The sequence below is a fragment of the Coturnix japonica genome, unplaced genomic scaffold (assembly GCF_054131305.1).
Source record: "Coturnix japonica strain WE unplaced genomic scaffold, WE-NBRP24 Scf225, whole genome shotgun sequence".
NCBI lineage: Eukaryota > Metazoa > Chordata > Aves > Galliformes > Phasianidae > Coturnix > Coturnix japonica.
In genome coordinates this window covers 1-26,909 of record NW_028189128.1, presented here as the reverse complement: position 1 = coordinate 26,909, position 26,909 = coordinate 1, and the positions used below count along the sequence as shown (strand labels likewise).

General features: G+C 59.5%; 1 protein-coding gene and 1 non-coding gene across 2 annotated transcripts; one reads left to right on the top strand and one right to left on the bottom strand.

Moving 5' to 3' along the window:
- Positions 1 to 3,905: 3,905 nt before the first annotated feature.
- TRNAL-AAG (transfer RNA leucine (anticodon AAG)) lies at positions 3,906 to 3,987 on the bottom strand. Its single transcript has one exon. It is a non-coding gene; the product is annotated as a tRNA-Leu (tRNA).
- A 1,016-nt stretch (positions 3,988 to 5,003) lies between these two features.
- Positions 5,004 to 10,111, top strand: LOC146750963 (uncharacterized; the record flags this gene model as incomplete). The annotated part of the gene is made up of 6 exons (XM_085535913.1): positions 5,004 to 5,150; positions 6,908 to 7,587; positions 7,880 to 8,040; positions 8,132 to 8,320; positions 9,086 to 9,175; positions 9,686 to 10,111. Coding segments are annotated over 6 exons (1,691 nt in total), but the record flags the coding sequence as incomplete, so codon positions are not given.
- Positions 10,112 to 26,909: the final 16,798 nt, after the last annotated feature.

The following is a 26,909-nucleotide window of genomic DNA, read 5'->3' as shown; positions in this document are numbered from 1 at the left end:
CCCCATAGACCCCCCCCCCAAAAGCCCCCAGCCCCATTTAGGGCCCCATATCCCCCCATAAACCCCCCCAAAACCCCCCAGCCCCATTTAGGGCCCCATATCCCCCCATAGACCCCCCCCCCAAAAGCCCCCAGCCCCATTTAGGGCCCCATATCCCCCCATATACCCCCCCAAAACCCCCCAGCCCCATTTAGGGCCCCATATCCCCCCATATACCCCCCCCCACAAACGCCCCCAGCCCCATTTAGGGCCCCATATCCCCCCATATACCCCCCCCCACAAACGCCCCCAGCCCCATTTAGGGCCCCATAAACCCCCATAGACCCCCCCAAAACCCCCCAGCCCCATTTAGGGCCCCATATCCCCCCATAGACCCCCCCCCACAAACGCCCCCAGCCCCATTTAGGGCCCCATATCCCCCCATAGACCCCCCCAAAAGCCCCCAGCCCCATTTAGGGCCCCATATCCCCCCATATACCCCCCCCCAAAAGCCCCCAGCCCCATTTAGGGCCCCATATCCCCCCATAGACCCCCCCAAAACCCCCCAGCCCCATTTAGGGCCCCATATCCCCCCATATACCCCCCCCCACAAACGCCCCCAGCCCCATTTAGGGCCCCATATCCCCCCATAGACCCCCCCCCCAAAACCCCCCAGCCCCATTTAGGGCCCCATATCCCCCCATAAACCCCCCCAAAAGCCCCCAGCCCCATTTAGGGCCCCATATCCCCCCATAGACCCCCCCCCCAAAAGCCCCCAGCCCCATTTAGGGCCCCATATCCCCCCATAGACCCCCCCCAAAAGCCCCCAGCCCCATTTAGGGCCCCATAAACCCCCATAGACCCCCCCCCCCAAAAGCCCCCAGCCCCATTTAGGGCCCCATATCCCCCCATAGACTCCCCCCAAAACCCCCCAGCCCCATTTAGGGCCCCATAAACCCCCATAGACCCCCCCCCCCAAAAGCCCCCAGCCCCATTTAGGGCCCCATAAACCCCCATAGACCCCCCCCCCAAAAGCCCCCAGCCCCATTTAGGGCCCCATATCCCCCCATAAACCCCCCCAAAAGCCCCCAGCCCCATTTAGGGCCCCATATCCCCCCATAAACCCCCCCAAAACCCCCCTGCCCCATTTAGGGCCCCATATCCCCCCATAGACCCCCCCAAAACCCCCAGCCCCATTTAGGGCCCCATATCCCCCCATATACCCCCCCCCCAAAAGCCCCCTGCCCCATTTAGGGCCCCATATCCCCCCATAGACCCCCCCAAAACCCCCCAGCCCCATTTAGGGCCCCATAAACCCCCATAGACCCCCCCCCCAAAAGCCCCCAGCCCCATTTAGGGCCCCATATCCCCCCATAGACCCCCCCAAAACCCCCCAGCCCCATTTAGGGCCCCATAAACCCCCATAGACCCCCCCCCCCAAAAGCCCCCAGCCCCATTTAGGGCCCCATATCCCCCCATAGACCCCCCCCTAAAACCCCCCAGCCCCATTTAGGGCCCCATATCCCCCCATAGACCCCCCCCCCAAAAGCCCCCTGCCCCATTTAGGGCCCCATATCCCCCCATAGACCCCCCCCCCCACAAGCCCCCAGCCCCATTTAGGGCCCCATATCCCCCCATAAACCCCCCCCCCAAAAGCCCCCAGCCCCATTTAGGGCCCCATATCCCCCCATAAACCCCCCCAAAAGCCCCCAGCCCCATTTAGGGCCCCATAAACCCCCATAAACCCCCCCAAAAGCCCCCAGCCCCATTTAGGGCCCCATATCCCCCCATAGACCCCCCCCCCAAAAGCCCCCAGCCCCATTTAGGGCCCAATATCCCCCCATAAACCCCCCCAAAACCCCCCAGCCCCATTTAGGGCCCCATAAACCCCCATAAACCCCCCCAAAAGCCCCCAGCCCCATTTAGGGCCCCATATCCCCCCATAGACCCCCCCAAAACCCCCCAGCCCCATTTAGGGCCCAATATCCCCCCATATACCCCCCCCCCAAAAGCCCCCAGCCCCATTTAGGGCCCCATAAACCCCCATAGACCCCCCCCCCAAAAGCCCCCAGCCCCATTTAGGGCCCCATATCCCCCCATAAACCCCCCCAAAAGCCCCCAGCCCCATTTAGGGCCCCATATCCCCCCATATACCCCCCCCCAAAAGCCCCCAGCCCCATTTAGGGCCCCATATCCCCCCATATACCCCCCCCCAAAAGCCCCCAGCCCCATTTAGGGCCCCATATCCCCCCATAGACCCCCCCAAAACCCCCCAGCCCCATTTAGGACCCCATATCCCCCCATATACCCCCCCCCAAAAGCCCCCAGCCCCATTTAGGGCCCCATATCCCCCCATATACCCCCCCCACAAACGCCCCCAGCCCCATTTAGGGCCCCATATCCCCCCATAGACCCCCCCCCCAAAACCCCCCAGCCCCATTTAGGGCCCCATATCCCCCCATAAACCCCCCCAAAAGCCCCCAGCCCCATTTAGGGCCCCATATCCCCCCATAGACCCCCCCCCCAAAAGCCCCCAGCCCCATTTAGGGCCCCATATCCCCCCATAGACCCCCCCCAAAAGCCCCCAGCCCCATTTAGGGCCCCATAAACCCCCATAGACCCCCCCCCCCAAAAGCCCCCAGTCCCATTTAGGGCCCCATATCCCCCCATAGACTCCCCCCAAAACCCCCCAGCCCCATTTAGGGCCCCATAAACCCCCATAGACCCCCCCCCCCAAAAGCCCCCAGCCCCATTTAGGGCCCCATAAACCCCCATAGACCCCCCCCCCAAAAGCCCCCAGCCCCATTTAGGGTCCCATATCCCCCCATAAACCCCCCCAAAAGCCCCCAGCCCCATTTAGGGCCCCATATCCCCCCATAAACCCCCCCAAAACCCCCCAGCCCCATTTAGGGCCCCATATCCCCCCATAGACCCCCCCCCCAAAAGCCCCCAGCCCCATTTAGGGCCCCATATCCCCCCATATACCCCCCCAAAACCCCCCAGCCCCATTTAGGGCCCCATATCCCCCCATATACCCCCCCCCACAAACGCCCCCAGCCCCATTTAGGGCCCCATATCCCCCCATATACCCCCCCCCACAAACGCCCCCAGCCCCATTTAGGGCCCCATAAACCCCCATAGACCCCCCCAAAACCCCCCAGCCCCATTTAGGGCCCCATATCCCCCCATAGACCCCCCCCCACAAACGCCCCCAGCCCCATTTAGGGCCCCATATCCCCCCATATACCCCCCCCCACAAACGCCCCCAGCCCCATTTAGGGCCCCATATCCCCCCATAGACCCCCCCCTAAAACCCCCCAGCCCCATTTAGGGCCCCATATCCCCCCATAGACCCCCCCAAAAGCCCCCAGCCCCATTTAGGGCCCCATAAACCCCCATAGACCCCCCCCCCAAAAGCCCCCAGCCCCATTTAGGGCCCCATAAACCCCCATAGACCCCCCCCTAAAACCCCCCAGCCCCATTTAGGGCCCCATATCCCCCCATAAACCCCCCCAAAAGCCCCCAGCCCCATTTAGGGCCCCATATCCCCCCATAGACCCCCCCCCAAAAGCCCCCAGCCCCATTTAGGGCCCCATATCCCCCCATAAACCCCCCCAAAAGCCCCCAGCCCCATTTAGGGCCCCATAAACCCCCACAGACCCCCCCCCCAAAAGCCCCCAGCCCCATTTAAGGCCCCATATCCCCCCATATACCCCCCCCCACAAACGCCCCCAGCCCCATTTAGGGCCCCATATCCCCCCATAGACCCCCCCAAAACCCCCCAGCCCCATTTAGGACCCCATTTCCCCCCCCCATCGTGACCCCCACCCGATGTGGGGCACAAAAGGATGGGATCAATGGGATCAATGGGGTTTTTTTTGGGGGGGTCTTTGGGGTGCAGCCCCCCCCCCATTAAAAGGATCTTATGGCAGCGGTGGGATTCGAACCCACGTCCCCGCAGGGACTGGAGCCTTAATCCAGCGCCTTAGACCGCTCGGCCACGCTACCGCCATAGGAAACCTCAATAGCCAATGGGGAATCCCCGGACCCCACAGGATCCAATGGGATTCCACCGCCCTAAACACAGCAGCCAATGGGATTCCACCGCCCTAAACACAGCAGCCAATGGGATTCCACCACTTCAAAACCAGCAGCCAATGAGATCCCACCCCATAACCCCATAGGATCCCATTGTCCCCTATAGGTCCAGCTGAGCGCTATGGGGAGCCGTGGGTCCCTGTTGTTCCCAGCTCCGATGATGACGATTTGGGGCAGGCCCCATAACCCCATAACCCCATAGGATCCCACCCCATAACCCCATAACCCCATAGGATCCCACCCCATAACCCCATAACCCCATAGGATCCCACCCCATAACCCCATAATCCCATAACCCCATAGGATCCTATAGGTTCCCATAGGATCCCATAGGATCCCATTGTCCCCTATAGGTCCTGCTGAGCGCTATGGGGAGCCGTGGGTCCCGTTGGTTCCCAGCTCTGATGATGACGATGTGGGGCAGGCCCCATAACCCCATAGGATCCCACCCCATAACCCCATAACCCCATAGGATCCCACCCCATAACCCCATAGGATCCCACCCCATAACCCCATAGGATCCCACCCCATAACCCCATAGGATCCCATTGTCCCCTATAGGTCCAGCTGAGCGCTATGGGGAGCCGTGGGTCCCATTGGTTCCCAGCTCTGATGATGACGATGTGGGGCAGGCCCCATAACCCCATAACCCCATAACCCATAACCCCATAACCCATAACCCCATAACCCCATAGGATCCCACCCCATAACCCCATAACCCCATAACCCCATAACCAATAACCCCATAACCCAATGGGATCCCACCCCATAACCCCATAACCCCATAGGATTCCATTGTCCCCTATAGGTCCTGCTGAGCGCTATGGGGAGCCGTGGGATCCCACCCCATAACCCCATAACCCCATAACCCCATAGGATCCCATAGGATCCCATAGGTTCCCATAGGATCCCATTGTCCCCTATAGGTCCAGCTGAGCGCTATGGGGAGCCGTGGGTCCCATTGGTTCCCAGCTCGGATGATGACGATGTGGGGCAGGCGCTGCTGTGGGTCTGGGTGCGCAGGAGGAGCAGCTGGACCCCATGCAACCAAACTGCGGGGTCAGCGTGCTCAGGTATATGGGGCAGAGTATAGGGGACCCTATATCCACCCTATATCCCTATATCCACCCTATATCCCCCTATATCCCCCTATATCCCTCCTACCCCCATAATATCCCCCTATATCCCCCCATATCCCCCCTATATCCCCTAATATCCCTCCCATATCCCTCCTATATCCCCCCTATATCCCCCCCTATATCCCCCCTATATCCCCCCTACCCCCCCCAATATCCCCCTATATCCCCCCAATATCCACCTATATCCCCCCTATATCCCCATATATCCCCCCTACCCCCCATAATATCCCTATATCCCCCCATATCCCCCCTATATCCCCCCATATCCCCCCTATATCCCCCCCACCCCCCATAATATCCCCCAATATCCGCCCATATCCCCCATATATCCCCCATATATCCCCCTATATCCCCCCCACCCGCCAATATCCCCCTATATCCCCCCTACCCCCCATAATATCCCCCCTATATCCCCCCTATACCCCCCTATATCTCCCCTGTCCCCCATAATATCCCTATATCCCCCCAATATCCCCCTGACCCCATAACATCCCCCTATATCACCCCATATATCCCCCCTACCCCCCTATATCCCCCCTATATCCCCCCTGCCCCCCATAATATCCCCCCTATATCCCCCCTATTTCCCCAATATCCCCCCTATATGCCCCCTATATCCCCCTATATCCCCCCATATCCCCCCTATATCCCCCTACCCCCCATAATATCCCCCCTATATCCCCCCTGACCCCATAATATCCCCCCTATATCCCCCCTATATCTCTCCCCCCCATAATATCCCCCCTATATCCCCCCTTATCCCCCCTATATCCCCCATACCCCCCATAATATCCCCCCTATATCCCCTCATATCTCTCCCATATCCCCCCTACCCCTCTATATCCCCCCTATATCCCCTCTATATCCCCCCTGCCCCCCATAATATCTCCCCCTACCCCCCAATATCCCCCCTATATCCCCCCTGACCCCATAATATCCCCCTATATCCCCCCTGTCCCCCATAATAACCCCCTATATCCCCCCTATATCCCCCCTACCCCCATAATATCCCCCCTATATCCCCTCTGACCCCATAATAACCCCCTATATCCCCCCTTACCCCATAATATACCCCCTATATCCCCATATATCCCCCCTACCCCCATAATATCCCCCTATATCCCCCCATATCCCCCCCCATATCCCCCATATCCCCGTATATCCCCCCCTACCCCCCAATATCCCCCCTATATCCCCCTATATCCCCCCTACTCCCCATAATATCCCCCCATATCCCCCCTTACCCCATAATATCCCCCCTATATCCCCATATATCCCCCCTACCCCCATAATATCCCCCTATATCCCCCCATATCCCCCCTATATCCCCCCATATCTCCCCTATATCCTCCCTATATCCCCCCTAACCCCCATAATATCCCCCCTATATCTCTCCCTCCCATAATATCCCCCCTATATCCCCCATATCCCCCCTATATCCCCCCTATATCCCCCAATATCCCCCCAATATCCCCCCTATATCCCCCTGACCCCATAATATCCCCCCTATATCCCCCCTATTTCCCCCATATCCCCCCTATATCCCCCCTACCCCCCATTATATCCCCCATAATATCCCCCTATATCCCCCTATATCCCCCCTATATCCCCCCATATCCCCCCTATATCCCCCCTATATCCCCCCTATATCCCCTATATCCCCCCATAACACCCCCCTATATCCCCCATAGACACCAGCTGCTCCTCCACATCCCCCTCCACCACCAGCTCCGACGACGACGACGCTGCATCCGTCGCATCGAATGCATCCCAAAGGAAACAACCCCGCAGCTCCGCCGCATCCCACCGCATCCCCCCCGCATCCACCTGCCCCCAATGCAACCGAACCTTCACCCGCCCGTCCTCCCTGCGCCGCCACCTCCGCATGCATCGCCGCATGCGACCGACCCCATGCGACCGCTGCGGCCGCGTGCTCATGTGCAGCTGGGCCTTACGGGATCACCAGCGCAAACACTGCAAGCCGCCGCAGCGCCGCATGTTCCCATGCGATGAATGCGGCAAAGAACTGGCCTCCAATGCAGCTTTAACCACGCACCGTCGCATTCATACGGGGGAGAGACCTTATGCATGTCCCGAATGCGACAAGAGGTTCATGGCCTCCAAGTCGCTGGGGAAGCATCGCAGGAGTCACCGTCAGGATGGGTTTTTTGCATGCCCCGAATGCGGCAAGAAGCTGACGTCCAAAGCAACGCTGCAGTGCCACCGTCGCATTCATAGCGGGGAGAGGCCCTACGGGTGCAATGAATGCGGCAAGAGGTTCATGGCCAGCAAGGCGCTCAGCAAGCACCGCAAGAGCCATGCGGGGAATGGGGAGCAGCGTGCAGCAATGCAGCCATGCAGCGAGAAAAAGGTGGGTGAGGGAAGAATGCAGCTGCAGCTGGGGGTAGTTGCATGCAGGCAGAATGCAGCTGCAGCTGGGGATGATTGCATGCGGAGCTGGGGGTGAATGCATGCAGAATGCAGCTGCAACCAGGGATAGGTGCATGCAGGGCTCAGCTGCATCTGGGGGTGGATGCAGGTAGAATGCAGCTGCAGCTGGGGGTAAATGCATGCAGAGCTGGGGGTGAATGCATGCAGAATGCAGCTGCAGTTGGGGTTGATGCAGGCAGAATGCAGCTGCAGCTGCGGATACGTGCATGCAGCTGCAGCTGGGGGTGAATGCATGCAGAGTGCAGGTGCCGCTGGGGGTAATTGCATGCAGGGCTCAGCTGCAGCTGGGGGTGAATGCATGCAGAGCTCAGCTGCAGCTGGGGTTGGATGCAGGCAAAGGGGAATGGGGAGCGTGCAGCAATGCAGCCATGCAGTGAGAAAAAGGTGGGTGAGGGAAGAATGCAGCTGCAGCTGGGGGTAGTTGCATGCAGAGCTCGGCTGCAGCTGGGGGTGCATGCATGCAGAATGCAGCTGCAGCTGGGGGTGAATGCAGGCAGAATGCAGCTGGGGGTAATTGCATGCAGGGCTCAGCTGCAGCTGGGGGTGGATGCAGGCAGAATGCAGCTGCAGCTGGGGGTGGATGCAGGCAAAGGGGAATGGGGAGCAGCATGCAGCCGTGCAGCGATGCAGCGAGCAAAAGGTGCGGGTGGGGGGTGGGTGCATGCAGAATGCAGTTGCAACCGGGGATAGGTGCATGCAGAGCTCAGCTGCAGCTGGGAATAAATGCATGCAGAGCTCAGCTGCAGCTGGGGGTAGTTGCATGCAGAATGCAGCTGCAACCAGGGATAGGTGCATGCAGAGCTCAGCTGCAGCTGGGGGTGGATGCACGCAGAATGCAGCTGCAGCTGGGGGTAGATGCATGCAGAATGCAGCTGGGGGTAACTGCATGCAGGGCTCAGCTGCAGCTGGGGGTGAATGCATGCAGAGTGCAGCTGCAGCTGGGGATGGATGCAGGCAGAATGCAGCTGCAGCTGGGGGTGGATGCAGGTAGAATGCAGCTGCAACCAGGGATACATGCATGCAGGGCTCAGCTGCAGCTGGGGGTAATTGCATGCTAAATGCAGCTGCAGCTGGGGATGATTGCATGCAGAATGCAGCTGGGGGTAACTGCATGCAGAGTGCAGCTGCAGCTGGGGTTGGATGCAGGTAGAATGCAGCTGCAGCTGGGGGTAATTGCATGCAGAGCTCGGCTGCAGCTGGGGGTAAGTGCATGCAGAGCTCAGCTGCAACCAGGGATAAGTGCATGCAGAGCTCAGCTGCAGCTGGGGGTGGATGCATGCAGGCAGAATGCAACTGCAGCCAGGGATAAGTGCATGCATAACTCAGCTGCAACCAGAGATAAATGCAGTCAGAGCTCAACTGCAGCCAGGGATGCATGCATGCAAAGCTCGGCTGCACCCATGCGTGCATCCATGCAGGGCTCAGCTGCAGCTGGGGTTGGATGCAGGCAAAGGGGAATGGGGAGCAGCATGCAGCCATGCAGCGATGCAGCGAGCAAAAGGTGCAGGGTGGGGGGTGAATGCAGGCAGAATGCAGCTGCAGCTGGGGATGGATGCATGCAGAATGCTGCTGCAGCTGGGGGTGGATGCATGAAGATCTCGGCTGCAGCTGGGGGTGAATGCAGGCAGAATGCAGCCGCAACCAGGGATAAGTGCATGCAGAGTGCATTTGCAGCTGGGGTTGGATGCAGGCAAAGGGGAATGGGGAGCAGCATGCAGCAATGCAGCCATGCAGCGAGCAAAAGGTGGGTGAGGGCAGAATGCAGCTGCAGCTGGGGGTAATTGCATGCAGAGCTGGGGGTGAATGCAGGCAGAATGCAGCTGCAACCAGGGATAAGTGCATGCATAACTCAGCTGCAACCAGGGATAAATGCAAGCAGAGCTCAGCTGCACCCATGCATGCACAACTCACTCAGCTGCACCCATGCATGCATAGCTCTCAGCTGCACACATGCATGCAGTCATAACCCAGCTGCACCCATGCATGCAGTCATAACCCAGCTGCACCCATGCATGCAGTCATAACCCAGCTGCACCCATGCATGCACCCACGCAGGTCCCAGCTGCAGCAGCGTCGCATCAGGCCGCCTCAACCCCTCACCATTGCCCCGAATGCGGCGCCTCGTTCCGGCTGCATTCAGCGCTGCAGCTGCACCAGAAGCTCCATGCAGCGACGCCGCAGCGACCTCACGCATGCGACGACTGCGGCAAAAGCTTCGGCGAAGCCTCCACGCTGCGTCGGCACCGTCGCATTCACACGGGGGAGAAGCCGTACGGCTGCATTTATTGCGACAAGAGCTTCAGGGCCAGCTCCACCCTGGTCATCCACCAGCGCATTCACACCGGGGAGCGGCCGTATCAATGCGGCAGCTGCAGCAAATGCTTCGTGTCCAGCTCAGCCCTCGTCAAGCACCGACGCACACACCAGAGCAACGAGAAATGAGGGGGGACAGTGGGGGGCAGGACCCCATGGGGGGTACTATGGGGTCCTATGGGGTCCTATGGGGTCCTATGGGGTCTTATGGGGTCCTATGGGGTCCTATGGGGTCCTATGGGGTCATGGGGGTCCTATGGGGTCCTATGGGGTCTTATGGGGTCCTATGGGGTCCTATGGGGTCTTATGGGGTCGTGGGGGTCCTATGGGGTCCTGTGGGGTCCTATGGGGTCATGGGGGTCCTGGGGGTCCTATGGGGTCCTATGGGGTCCTATGGGGTCGTGGGGGTCCTATGGGGTGGTGGGACCCCATTGGGGGACAGGACACTATGGGGAGATTCTATGGGGTCCTATGGGGTCCTATGGGGTCGTGGGGGTCCTATGGGGTCCTATGGGGTGGTGGGACCCCATTGGAGGGCAGTGGGACCCCATTGGGGGGCAGGACCCTATGGGGGGATACTATGGGGTCGTGGGGGTCCTATGGGGGTCCTATGGGGTCTTATGGGGTCCTATGGGGTCCTATGGGGTCGTGGGGGTCCTATGGGGTCCTATGGGGGTCCTATGGGGTCCTATGGGGTGGTGGGACCCCAGTGGGAGGCAGGACCCTATGGGGGGATACTATGGGGTCGTGGGGGTCCTATGGGGTCCTATGGGGTCCTGGGGGTTCTATGGGGTCGTGGGGGTCCTATGGGGTCCTATGGGGTCCTATGGGGTCGTGGGGGTCCTATGGGGTGGTGGGACCCCATTGGGGGGCAGGACACTATGGGGGGATACTATGGGGTCCTATGGGGTCCTATGGGGTCGTGGGGGTCCTATGGGGTCGTGGGGGTCCTATGGGGTCCTATGGGGTCTTATGGGGTCGTGGGGGTCCTATGGGGTCCTATGGGGGTCCTATGGGGTCCTATGGGGTCGTGGGGGTCCTATGGGGTCGTGGGGGTCCTATGGGGTCCTATGGGGGTCTTATGGGGGTTCTATGGGGTTATGGGGGTCCTATGGGGTCCTATGGGGGTCCTATGGGGTCCTATGGGGTCATGGGGGGTACTATGGGGGGGTACTATGGGGTCCTGGGGGTCCTATGGGGTCCTATGGGGTCATGGGGGTTCTATGGGGTCATGGGGGTCCTATGGGGTCCTATGGGGTCATGGGGGTCCTATGGGGTCCTGGGGGTTCTTTGGGGTTGTGGGGGTCCTGTGGGGTCGTGGGGGTCCTGTGGGGTCCTATGGGGTCCTATGGGGTCGTGGGGGTCCTATGGGGTGGTGGGACCCCATTGGGGGACAGGACACTAAGGGGGGATTCTATGGGGTCCTATGGGGTCCTATGGAGCCGTGGGGGTCCTATGGGGTCGTGGGGGTCCTATGGGGTCCTATGGGGTCCTGTGGGGTCATGGGGGTCCTATGGGGTCCTATGGGGGTCCTATGGGGTCCTATGGGGTGGTGGGACCCCAGTGGGGGGCAGGACACTATGGGGAGATACTATGGGGTCATGGGGGTCCTATGGGGTCCTATGGAGTCGTGGGGGTCCTATGGGGTCGTGGGGGTCCTATGGGGTCCTATGGGGTCATGGGGGTCCTATGGGGTCGTGGGGGTCCTATGGGGTGGTGGGACCCCATTGGGGGGCAGTGGGACCCCATTGGGGGGCAGGACCCTATGGGGGGATACTATGGGGTCCTATGGGGTCGTGGGGGTCCTATGGGGGTCCTATGGGGTCCTATGGGGTCGTGGGGGTCCTATGGGGTCTTATGGGGTCCTATGGGGGTCCTATGGGGTCATGGGGGTCCTATGGGGGTCCTATGGGGTCGTGGGGGTCCTATGGGGTCCTATGGGGTGGTGGGACCCCAGTGGGGGGCAGGACACTATGGGGAGATACTATGGGGTCCTGGGGGTCCTATGGGGTCCTATGGAGTCGTGGGGGTCCTATGGGGTCGTGGGGGTCCTATGGGGTCCTGGGGGTCCTATGGGGTCTTATGGGGTTGTGGGGGTCTTATGGGGTCCTATGGGGGTCCTGTGGGGTCATGGGGGTCCTATGGGGTCCTATGGGGTCCTATGGGGTCGTGGGGGTCCTATGGGGTGGTGGGACCCCATTGGGGGGCAGGACCCTATGGGGGGATACTATGGGGTCCTGGGGGTCCTATGGGGTCCTATGGGGTCTTATGGGGTCGTGGGGGTCCTATGGGGGTCCTATGGGGTCCTATGGGGTCCTATGGGGTCCTGGGGGTCCTATGGGGGTCCTATGGGGTCGTGGGGGTCCTATGGGGTCGTGGGGGTCTTATGGGGTCCTATGGGGGTCCTATGGGGTCCTATGGGGTGGTGGGACCCCAGTGGGGGGCAGGACCCTATGGGGGGATACTATGGGGTCCTGGGGGTCCTATGGGGTCCTATGGGGTCATGGGGGTCCTATGGGGTCATGGGGGTCCTATGGGGTCCTATGGGGTCATGGGGGTCCTATGGGGTCGTGGGGGTCCTATGGGGTCATGGGGGGTACTATGGGGGGGTACTATGGGGGGGTACTATGGGGTCCTGGGGGTCCTGTGGGGTCCTATGGGGTCATGGGGGTCCTATGGGGTCCTATGGGGTCGTGGGGGTCCTATGGGGTCATGGGGGTTCTATGGGGTCCTATGGGGTCCTATGGGGTGGTGGGACCCCATTGGGGGGCAGGACACTATGGGGGGGTACTATGGGGTCCTATGGGGTTCTATGGGGTTATGGGGGTCCTATGGGGTCGTGGGGGTCCTATGGGGTCCTATGGGGGTCCTATGGGGTCCTATGGGGTCGTGGGGATCCTATGGGGTCATGGGGGTCCTATGGGGGTCCTATGGGGTCATGGGGGTCCTATGGGGTGGTGGGACCCCATTGGGGGGCAGGACCCTATGGGGGGATACTATGGGGTCCTATGGGGGGGTACTATGGGGTACTATGGGGTCCTATGGGGTACTATGGGGGTCCTATGGTGTCCTATGGGGTCTTATGGGGTCTTATGGGGTCCTATGGGGTCTTATGGGGTCCTATGGGGTCCTATGGGGTGGTGGGACCCCACTGGGGTGGGAGATGATGGGGTTTGGGGTGGTGGGACCCCATTGGGGTGGTGGGGCTCCATTGGGGTCATGGGGGTCCAATGGGGTCCTGGGGATCCTATGGGGTCATGGGGCTCCATTGGGGTGGGAGATGGTGGGGTCCTATGGGGTCATGGGACCCCATTGGGGTCCTATGGGGTCCAATGAGGTCATGGGGGTCCTATGGGGTGGTGGGACCCCATTGGGGTGGGAGATAATGGGGTTTGGGGTGGTGGGGCTCCATGGGGCTCCATAGGGATGGAAGGGCTCCATTGGGGTTATGGGACCCCATTGGGGTGGTGGGGCCCCATTGGGGTCATGGGGCTCCATTGAGTGGTCAGTGATGGGGTTTGGGGTGGTGGGACTTCATTGGGGTCAATGGACTCCTATGGGGTGGTGGGCAGGGGGTACAGGACCCTATGGGAGATGGGGAGGATATTGGGGTGGGGGGATCCAATGGGGTCATGGGGGTCCTATGGGGTGGGTGGCTTTTTGTAGGAGACGTTCATTAAAGATTGATTGGTGACATGGGGACATCAATGGGGACCCCAATGGGACATGGGGACACTATGGGGACCCAATGGGTCATGGAGGACCCCAATGGGATATTGGACCCCTATGGGACATGGAGGACCCCAATGGGACACAGGGACACTATGGGGACCCTATGGGACATGGAAGACCCCAATGGGATATGGGACCCCTATGGGGACCCAATGGGACATGGAGGACCCCAATGGGAACATGGAGACCCCAATAGGACTTAGGGACCCCTATGGGGACCCTATGGGACATGGAAGAACCCAGTGGGATATGGGACCCCTATGGGGACCCAATGGGACATGGAGGACCCCAATGGGACTTGGGGACCCCAATGGGAACCCTATGGGACATGGGAGACCCCAATAGGACTTAGGGACCCCTATGGGGACCCTATGGGACATAGAAGACCCCAATGGGATATGGGACCCCTATGGGGACCCAATGGGACATGGAAGACCCCAATGGGATATGGGACCCCTATGGGGACCCTATGGGACATGGAAGACCCCAATGGGATATGGGACCCCAATGGGAACCCTATGGGACATGGGAGACCCCAATAGGACTTAGGGACCCCTATGGGGACCCTATGGGACATGGAAGACCCCAATGGGATATGGGACCCCTATGGGGACCCTATGGGACAGGGAGGACCCCAATGGGGACATGGAAGACCCCAATAGGACTTAGGGACCCCTATGGGACCCTATGGGACATGGGAGACCCCAATGGGATATGGGACCCCTATGGGACCCTATGAGACATGGAAGACCCCAATGGGATATGGGACGCCTATGGGGACCCAATGGGACATGGAGGACCCCAATGGGACTTGGGGACCCCAATAGGACTTAGGGACCCCTATGGGGACCCTATGGGTCATGGAAGACCCCAATGGGATATGGGACCCCTATGGGAACCCTATGAGACATGGAAGACCCCAATGGGATATGGGACCCCTATGGGGACCCAATGGGACATGGAGGACCCCAATGGGGACATGGAGACCCCAATAGGACTTAGGGACCCCTATGGGACCCTATGGGACATGGGAGACCCCAATGGGACAAGGACCCCTAATAGGAACCCAATGGGATAACGCAGGACCCCAATAGGACAAGGAGGAGGACCGACCACAGAGTCGCGGTGGGGATAGAGCGCCGCTCTCAGCTCACTTCCGGCTGCCTCTCTCTCCATGCACTTCCGGCTGCCTCTCGCTGCTCACTTCCGGCCGCCGCCATGGGCTCAGCGGGGCGGCTCGGGGGGGTGGTGGCGTTGGTGACAGGTGGAAATATCGCGATAATGGGGGGGGATATCGCGATAGGACGGGAGGGGAAAGACCCCATAGGGGATAATGGGGGGACAGACCCCATAGGGGATAATGGGGGGACAGACCCCATAGGGGATAATGGGGGGGACAGACCCCATAGGGGATAATGGGGGGACAGACCCCATAGGGGATAATGGGGGGACAGACCCCATAGGGGATAATGGGGGGACAGACCCCATAGGGGATAATGGGGGGACAGACCCCATAGGGGATAATGGGGGGACAGACCCCATAGGGGATAATGGGGGGACAGACCCCATAGGGGATAATGGGGACAGACCCCATAGGGGATAATGGGGACAGAGCCCATAGGGGATAATGGGGGGACAGACCCCATAGGGGATAATGGGGGGGGACAGACCCCATAGGGGATAATGGGGACAGACCCCATAGGGGATAATGGGGGGGACAGACCCCATAGGGGATAATGGGGGGACAGACCCCATAGGGGATAATGGGGGGGACAGACCCCATAGGGGATAATGGGGGGACAGACCCCATAGGGGATAATGGGGGGACAGACCCCATAGGGGATAATGGGGACAGACCCCATAGGGGATAATGGGGGGGACAGAGCCCATAGGGGATAATGGGGGGCAGACCCCATAGGGGATAATGGGGACAGACCCCATAGGGGATAATGGGGACAGACCCCATAGGGGATAATGGGGACAGACCCCATAGGGGATAATGGGGGGGACAGACCCCATAGGGGATAATGGGGACCCTGACCCCATAGGGGATAATGGGGGGGACAGACCCCATAGGGGATAATGGGGGGGGACAGACCCCATAGGGGATAATGGGGACAGACCCCATAGGGGATAATGGGGGGGACAGACCCCATAGGGGATAATGGGGGACAGACCCCATAGGGGATAATGGGGGGGACAGACCCCATAGGGGATAATGGGGACCCTGACCCCATAGGGGATAATGGGGGGGACAGACCCCATAGGGGATAATGGGGGGGGACAGACCCCATAGGGGATAATGGGGACAGACCACATAGGGGATAATGGGGGACAGACCCCATAGGGGATAATGGGGACAGACCCCATAGGGGATAATGGGGGACAGACCCCATAGGGGATAATGGGGGGGACAGACCCCATAGGGGATAATGGGGGGACAGACCCCATAGGGGATAATGGGGACAGACCCCATAGGGGATAATGGGGGGGACAGACCCCATAGGGGATAATGGGGGGGACAGACCCCATAGGGGATAATGGGGACAGACCCCATAGGGGATAATGGGGACAGACCCCATAGGGGATAATGGGGGGGGACAGACCCCATAGGGGATAATGGGGACAGACCCCATAGGGGATAATGGGGGGGACAGACCCCATAGGGGATAATGGGGACAGACCCCATAGGGGATAATGGGGGGGGACAGACCCCATAGGGGATAATGGGGACAGACCCCATAGGGGATAATGGGGGGACAGACCCCATAGGGGATAATGGGGGACAGACCCCATAGGGGATAATGGGGGGGACAGACCCCATAGGGGATAATGGGGGACAGACCCCATAGGGGATAATGGGGGGGACAGACCCCATAGGGGATAATGGGGACAGACCCCATAGGGGATAATGGGGGGACAGACCCCATAGGGGATAATGGGGACAGACCCCATAGGGGATAATGGGGGGACAGACCCCATAGGGGATAATGGGGACAGACCCCATAGGGGATAATGGGGGGGACAGACCCCATAGGGGATAATGGGGGGACAGACCCCATAGGGGATAATGGGGGGGAGAGACCCCATAGGGGATAATGGGGGGGACAGACCCCATAGGGGATAATGGGGGGGACAGACCCCATAGGGGATAATGGGGGGACAGACCCCATAGGGGATAATGGGGGGGACAGACCCCATAGGGGATAATGGGGACAGACCCCATAGGGGATAATGGGGGGGACAGACCCCATAGGGGATAATGGGGGGACAGACCCCATAGGGGATAATGGGGACAGACCCCATAGGGGATAATGGGGGGACAGACCCCATAGGGGATAATGGGGACAGACCCCATAGGGGATAATGGGGACAGACCCCATAGGGGATTATGGGGACAGACCCCATAGGGGATAATGGGGACAGACCCCATAGGGGATTATGGGGGGACAGACCCCATAGGGGATTATGGGGGGACAGACCCCATAGGGGATAATGGGGGGACAGACCCCATAGGGGATAATGGGGACAGACCCCATAGGGGATAATGGGGGGGACAGACCCCATAGGGGATAATGGGGGGGACAGACCCCATAGGGGATAATGGGGACAGACCCCATAGGGGATAATGGGGACAGACCCCATAGGGGATAATGGGGGGGGACAGACCCCATAGGGGATAATGGGGACAGACCCCATAGGGGATAATGGGGGGGACAGACCCCATAGGGGATAATGGGGACAGACCCCATAGGGGATAATGGGGGGGGACAGACCCCATAGGGGATAATGGGGACAGACCCCATAGGGGATAATGGGGGGACAGACCCCATAGGGGATAATGGGGGACAGACCCCATAGGGGATAATGGGGGGGACAGACCCCATAGGGGATAATGGGGGACAGACCCCATAGGGGATAATGGGGGGGACAGACCCCATAGGGGATAATGGGGACAGACCCCATAGGGGATAATGGGGACAGACCCCATAGGGGATAATGGGGGGACAGACCCCATAGGGGATAATGGGGACAGACCCCATAGGGGATAATGGGGGGACAGACCCCATAGGGGATAATGGGGACAGACCCCATAGGGGATAATGGGGGGGACAGACCCCATAGGGGATAATGGGGGGACAGACCCCATAGGGGATAATGGGGGGACAGACCCCATAGGGGATAATGGGGGACAGACCCCATAGGGGATAATGGGGACAGACCCCATAGGGGATAATGGGGGACAGACCCCATAGGGGATAATGGGGGGGACAGACCCCATAGGGGATAATGGGGGACAGACCCCATAGGGGATAATGGGGGGACAGACCCCATAGGGGATAATGGGGGGGGACAGACCCCATAGGGGATAATGGGGGGGGACAGACCCCATAGGGGATAATGGGGGGAACAGACCCCATAGGGGATAATGGGGGACAGACCCCATAGGGGATAATGGGGGGACAGACCCCATAGGGGATAATGGGGACAGACCCCATAGGGGATAATGGGGGACAGACCCCATAGGGGATAATGGGGGGACAGACCCCATAGGGGATAATGGGGGGGACAGACCCCATAGGGGATAATGGGGACAGACCCCATAGGGGATAATGGGGGGACAGACCCCATAGGGGATAATGGGGACAGACCCCATAGGGGATAATGGGGACAGACCCCATAGGGGATTATGGGGGGACAGCCACATAGGAGATTATGGGGGGACAGACCCCATAGGGGATAATGGGGGGACAGACCCCATAGGGGATAATGGGGGGGAGAGACCCCATAGGGGATAATGGGGGGACAGACCCCATAGGGGATAATGGGGACAGACCCCATAGGGGATAATGGGGGACAGACCCCATAGGGGATAATGGGGGGACAGACCCCATAGGGGATAATGGGGGACAGACCCAATAGGGGATAATGGGGGGACAGACCCCATAGGGGATAATGGGGGACAGACCCCATAGGGGATAATGGGGACAGACCCCATAGGGGATAATGGGGGACAGACCCCATAGGGGATAATGGGGGGACAGACCCCATAGGGGATAATGGGGGACAGACCCCATAGGGGATAATGGGGGGGACAGACCCCATAGGGGATAATGGGGGACAGACCCCATAGGGGATAATGGGGGGGACAGACCCCATAGGGGATAATGGGGGACAGACCCCATAGGGGATAATGGGGGGACAGACCCCATAGGGGATAATGGGGGACAGACCCCATAGGGGATAATGGGGACAGACCCCATAGGGGATAATGGGGGGGGACAGACCCCATAGGGGATAATGGGGGATAGACCCCATAGGGGATAATGGGGGGGACAGACCCCATAGGGGATAATGGGGACAGGCCCCATAGGGGATAATGGGGGACAGACCCCATAGGGGATAATGGGGGACAGACCCCATAGGGGATAATGGGGACAGACCCCATAGGGGATAATGGGGGGGACAGACCCCATAGGGGATAATGGGGGGACAGACCTATAGGGGATAATGGGGACAGACCCCATAGGGGATAATGGAGACAGACCCCATAGGGGATAATGGGGACAGACCCCATAGGGGATAATGGGGGGGACAGACCCCATAGGGGATAATGGGGGGGACAGACCCCATAGGGGATAATGGGGGACAGACCCCATAGGGGATAATGGGGACAGACCCCATAGGGGATAATGGGGACAGACCCCATAGGGGATAATGGGGGGGACAGACCCCATAGGGGATAATGGGGGAACAGACCCCATAGGGGATAATGGGGACAGACCCCATAGGGGATAATGGGGACAGACCCCATAGGGGATAATGGGGGGACAGACCCCATAGGGGATAATGGGGGGGACAGACCCCATAGGGGATAATGGGGACAGACCCCATAGGGGATAATGGAGACAGACCCCATAGGGGATAATGGGGGACAGACCCCATAGGGGATAATGGGGACAGACCCCATAGGGGATAATGGGGGGACAGACCCCATAGGGGATAATGGGGGGACAGACCCCATAGGGGATAATGGGGGGGACAGACCCCATAGGGGATAATGGGGACAGACCCCATAGGGGATAATGGGGGACAGACCCCATAGGGGATAATGGGGACAGACCCCATAGGGGATAATGGGGGGACAGACCCCATAGGGGATAATGGGGGACAGACCCCATAGGGGATAATGGGGGGGACAGACCCCATAGGGGATAATGGGGGACAGACCCCATAGGGGATAATGGGGGGACAGACCCCATAGGGGATAATGGGGGGGACAGACCCCATAGGGGATAATGGGGGGACAGACCCCATAGGGGATAATGGGGACAGACCCCATAGGGGATAATGGGGGGGACAGACCCCATAGGGGATAATGGGGACAGACCCCATAGGGGATAATGGGGACAGACCCCATAGGGGATAATGGGGGGGACAGACCCCATAGGGGATAATGGGGACAGACCCCATAGGGGATAATGGGGGAACAGACCCCATAGGGGATAATGGGGACAGACCCCATAGGGGATAATGGGGACAGACCCCATAGGGGATAATGGGGGGACAGACCCCATAGGGGATAATGGGGGGACAGACCCCATTAGGGGATAATGGGGGGACAGACCCCATAGGGGATAATGGGGACAGACCCCATAGGGGATAATGGGGGGACAGACCCCATAGGGGATAATGGGGACAGACCCCATAGGGGATAATGGGGGGACAGACCCCATAGGGGATAATGGGGGGACAGACCCCATAGGGGATAATGGGGACAGACCCCATAGGGGATAATGGGGGGACAGACCCCATAGGGGATAATGGGGGGACAGACCCCATAGGGGATAATGGGGGGACAGACCCCATAGGGGATAATGGGGGGACAGACCCCATAGGGGATAATGGGGACAGACCCCATAGGGGATAATGGGGGACAGACCCCATAGGGGATAATGGGGGGGACAGACCCCATAGGGGATAATGGGGGGACAGACCCCATAGGGGATAATGGGGACAGACCCCATAGGGGATAATGGGGGGACAGACCCCATAGGGGATAATGGGGACAGACCCCATAGGGGATAATGGGGGGACAGACCCCATAGGGGATAATGGGGGGACAGACCCCATAGGGGATAATGGGGGACAGACCCCATAGGGGATAATGGGGGGACAGACCCCATAGGGGATAATGGGGACAGACCCCATAGGGGATAATGGGGGGGACAGACCCCATAGGGGATAATGGGGGAAAGACCACATAGGGGATAATGGGGGGGACAGACCCCCATAGGGGATAATGGGGGGGACAGACCCCATAGGGGATAATGGGGACAGACCCCATAGGGGATAATGGGGGGGACAGACCCCATAGGGGATAATGGGGACAGACCCCATAGGGGATAATGGGGGACAGACCCCATAGGGGATAATGGGGACAGACCCCATAGGGGATAATGGGGGGACAGACCCCATAGGGGATAATGGGGGGGACAGACCCCATAGGGGATAATGGGGACAGACCCCATAGGGGATAATGGGGGGGGACAGACCCCATAGGGGATAATGGGGAAAGAGCCCATAGGGGATAATGGGGACAGACCCCATAGGGGATAATGGGGGACAGACCCCATAGGGGATAATGGGGACAGACCCCATAGGGGATAATGGGGACAGACCCCATAGGGGATAATGGGGACAGACCCCATAGGGGATAATGGGGGACAGACCCCATAGGGGATAATGGGGGGGGACAGACCCCATAGGGGATAATGGGGACAGACCCCATAGGGGATAATGGGGGGGACAGACCCCATAGGGGATAATGGGGGGACAGACCTATAGGGGATAATGGGGACAGACCCCATAGGGGATAATGGAGACAGACCCCATAGGGGATAATGGGGACAGACCCCATAGGGGATAATGGGGGGGACAGACCCCATAGGGGATAATGGGGACAGACCCCATAGGGGATAATGGGGGGGACAGACCCCATAGGGGATAATGGGGGGACAGACCTATAGGGGATAATGGGGACAGACCCCATAGGGGATAATGGAGACAGACCCCATAGGGGATAATGGGGACAGACCCCATAGGGGATAATGGGGGGGACAGACCCCATAGGGGATAATGGGGGGGACAGACCCCATAGGGGATAATGGGGGACAGACCCCATAGGGGATAATGGGGACAGACCCCATAGGGGATAATGGGGGGGACAGACCCCATAGGGGATAATGGGGGAACAGACCCCATAGGGATAATGGGGACAGACCCCATAGGGGATAATGGGGGGGACAGACCCCATAGGGGATAATGGGGACAGACCCCATAGGGATAATGGGGGGACAGACCCCATAGGGGATAATGGGGGACAGACCCCATAGGGGATAATGGGGGGACAGACCCCATAGGGGATAATGGGGGGGACAGACCCCATAGGGGATAATGGGGACAGACCCCATAGGGGATAATGGAGACAGACCCCATAGGGGGATAATGGGGACAGACCCCATAGGGGGATAATGGGGGGACAGACCCCATAGGGGATAATGGGGGGACAGACCCCATAGGGGATAATGGGGGACAGACCCCATAGGGGATAATGGGGGGACAGACCCCATAGGGGATAATGGGGACAGACCCCATAGGGGATAATGGGGGGACAGACCCCATAGGGGATAATGGGGGAAAGACCACATAGGGGATAATGGGGGGGACAGACCCCATAGGGGATAATGGGGGGGACAGACCCCATAGGGGATAATGGGGACAGACCCCATAGGGGATAATGGGGGGGACAGACCCCATAGGGGATAATGGGGACAGACCCCATAGGGGATAATGGGGGACAGACCCCATAGGGGATAATGGGGACAGACCCCATAGGGGATAATGGGGGGACAGACCCCATAGGGGATAATGGGGGGGACAGACCCCATAGGGGATAATGGGGACAGACCCCATAGGGGATAATGGGGGGGGACAGACCCCATAGGGGATAATGGGGAAAGAGCCCATAGGGGATAATGGGGACAGACCCCATAGGGGATAATGGGGACAGACCCCATAGGGGATAATGGGGACAGACCCCATAGGGGATAATGGGGACAGACCCCATAGGGGATAATGGGGGACAGACCCCATAGGGGATAATGGGGGGGGACAGACCCCATAGGGGATAATGGGGACAGACCCCATAGGGGATAATGGGGGGGACAGACCCCATAGGGATAATGGGGGGACAGACCTATAGGGGATAATGGGGACAGACCCCATAGGGGATAATGGAGACAGACCCCATAGGGGATAATGGGGACAGACCCCATAGGGGATAATGGGGGGGACAGACCCCATAGGGGATAATGGGGACAGACCCCATAGGGGATAATGGGGGGGACAGACCCCATAGGGGATAATGGGGGGACAGACCTATAGGGGATAATGGGGACAGACCCCATAGGGGATAATGGAGACAGACCCCATAGGGGATAATGGGGACAGACCCCATAGGGGATAATGGGGGGGACAGACCCCATAGGGGATAATGGGGGGGACAGACCCCATAGGGGATAATGGGGGACAGACCCCATAGGGGATAATGGGGACAGACCCCATAGGGGATAATGGGGGGGACAGACCCCATAGGGGATAATGGGGGAACAGACCCCATAGGGGATAATGGGGACAGACCCCATAGGGGATAATGGGGGGGACAGACCCCATAGGGGATAATGGGGACAGACCCCATAGGGGATAATGGGGGACAGACCCCATAGGGGATAATGGGGGACAGACCCCATAGGGGATAATGGGGGGGACAGACCCCATAGGGGATAATGGGGGGGACAGACCCCATAGGGGATAATGGGGACAGACCCCATAGGGGATAATGGAGACAGACCCCATAGGGGATAATGGGGGACAGACCCCATAGGGGATAATGGGGACAGACCCCATAGGGGATAATGGGGGGACAGACCCCATAGGGGATAATGGGGGGACAGACCCCATAGGGGATAATGGGGACAGACCCCATAGGGGATAATGGGGACAGACCCCATAGGGATAATGGGGACAGACCCCATAGGGGATAATGGGGGACAGACCCCATAGGGGATAATGGGGGACAGACCCCATAGGGGATAATGGGGGGGACAGACCCCATAGGGGATAATGGGGGACAGACCCCATAGGGGATAATGGGGGGACAGACCCCATAGGGGATAATGGGGGGACAGACCCCATAGGGGATAATGGGGGGACAGACCCCATAGGGGATAATGGGGACAGACCCCATAGGGGATAATGGGGGGACAGACCCCATAGGGGATAATGGGGACAGACCCCATAGGGGATAATGGGGACAGACCCCATAGGGGATAATGGGGGGGACAGACCCCATAGGGGATAATGGGGACAGACCCCATAGGGGATAATGGGGGGGACAGACCCCATAGGGGATAATGGGGGGACAGACCCCATAGGGGATAATGGGGACAGACCCCATAGGGGATAATGGGGGAACAGACCCCATAGGGGATAATGGGGACAGACCCCATAGGGGATAATGGGGGGACAGACCCCATAGGGGATAATGGGGGGGACAGACCCCATAGGGGATAATGGGGGGACAGACCCCATAGGGGATAATGGGGACAGACCCCATAGGGGATAATGGGGGACAGACCCCATAGGGGATAATGGGGGGGACAGACCCCATAGGGGATAATGGGGGGGACAGACCCCATAGGGGATAATGGGGGGACAGACCCCATAGGGGATAATGGGGGACAGACCCCATAGGGGATAATGGGGGGACAGACCCCATAGGGGATAATGGGGGGGACAGACCCCATAGGGGATAATGGGGGGGACAGACCCCATAGGGGATAATGGGGGACAGACCCCATAGGGGATAATGGGGGACAGACCCCATAGGGGATAATGGGGGGGACAGACCCCATAGGGGATAATGGGGGGGACAGACCCCATAGGGGATAATGGGGGACAGACCCCATAGGGGATAATGGGGGGACAGACCCCATAGGGGATAATGGGGACAGACCCCATAGGGGATAATGGGGGGGACAGACCCCATAGGGGATAATGGGGGAAAGACCACATAGGGGATAATGGGGGGGACAGACCCCATAGGGGATAATGGGGGGGACAGACCCCATAGGGGATAATGGGGACAGACCCCATAGGGGATAATGGGGGGGACAGACCCCATAGGGGATAATGGGGACAGACCCCATAGGGGATAATGGGGGACAGACCCCATAGGGGATAATGGGGACAGACCCCATAGGGGATAATGGGGGGACAGACCCCATAGGGGATAATGGGGGGGACAGACCCCATAGGGGATAATGGGGGGACAGACCCCATAGGGGATAATGGGGGACAGACCCCATAGGGGATAATGGGGGGGACAGACCCCATAGGGGATAATGGGGACAGACCCCATAGGGGATAATGGGGGGGGACAGACCCCATAGGGGATAATGGGGGGACAGACCCCATAGGGGATAATGGGGGGGACAGACCCCATAGGGGATAATGGGGACAGACCCCATAGGGGATAATGGGGGGGACAGACCCCATAGGGGATAATGGGGGGGACAGACCCCATAGGGGATAATGGGGGAAAAGACCCCATAGGGGATAATGGGGGGACAGACCCCATAGGGGATAATGGGGGACAGACCCCATAGGGGATAATGGGGGACAGACCCCATAGGGGATAATGGGGACAGACCCCATAGGGGATAATGGGGGGACAGACCCCATAGGGGATAATGGGGACAGACCCCATAGGGGATAATGGGGGGGACAGACCCCATAGGGGATAATGGGGACAGACCCCATAGGGGATAATGGGGGACAGACCCCATAGGGATAATGGGGACAGACCCCATAGGGGATAATGGGGGGACAGACCCCATAGGGGATAATGGGGGGGACAGAACCCATAGGGGATAATGGGGGGACAGACCCCATAGGGGATAATGGGGGACAGACCCCATAGGGGATAATGGGGGGACAGACCCCCATAGGGGATAATGGGGGGACAGAACCCATAGGGGATAATGGGGGGACAGACCCCATAGGGGATAATGGGGACAGACCCCATAGGGGATAATGGGGGGACAGACCCCATAGGGGATAATGGGGACAGACCCCATAGGGGATAATGGGGGACAGACCCCATAGGGGATAATGGGGGGAAAGACCCCATAGGGGATAATGGGGGGGACAGACCCCATAGGGGATAATGGGGGACAGACCCCATAGGGTATAATGGGGGACAGACCCCATAGGGGATAATGGGGGGGACAGACCCCATAGGGGATAATGGGGGGGACAGACCCCATAGGGGATAATGGGGGACAGACCCCATAGGGGATAATGGGGACAGACCCCATAGGGGATAATGGGGACAGACCCCATAGGGGATAATGGGGGGGACAGACCCCATAGGGGATAATGGGGGGGACAGACCCCATAGGGGATAATGGGGGGACAGACCCCATAGGGGATAATGGGGGGGACAGACCCCATAGGGGATAATGGGGGGGACAGACCCCATAGGGGATAATGGGGACAGACCCCATAGGGGATAATGGGGGACAGACCCCATAGGGGATAATGGGGGGGACAGACCCCATAGGGGATAATGGGGGGACAGACCCCATAGGGGATAATGGGGGACAGACCCCATAGGGGATAATGGGGGGGACAGACCCCATATGGGATAATGGGGGACAGACCCCATAGGGGATAATGGGGGACAGACCCCATAGGGGATAATGGGGGGACAGACCCCATAGGGGATAATGGGGACAGACCCCATAGGAGATAATGGGGGGGACAGACCCCATAGGGGATAATGGGGGGACAGACCCCATAGGGGATAATGGGGGACAGACCCCATAGGGGATAATGGGGGGGACAGACCCCATAGGGGATAATGGGGGGGACAGACCCCATAGGGGATAATGGGGACAGACCCCATAGGGGATAATGGGGGGGACAGACCCCATAGGGGATAATGGGGGGGACAGACCCCATAGGGGATAATGGGGACAGACCCCATAGGGGATAATGGGGGACAGACCCCATAGGGGATAATGGGGACAGACCCCATAGGGGATAATGGGGGGACAGACCCCATAGGGGATA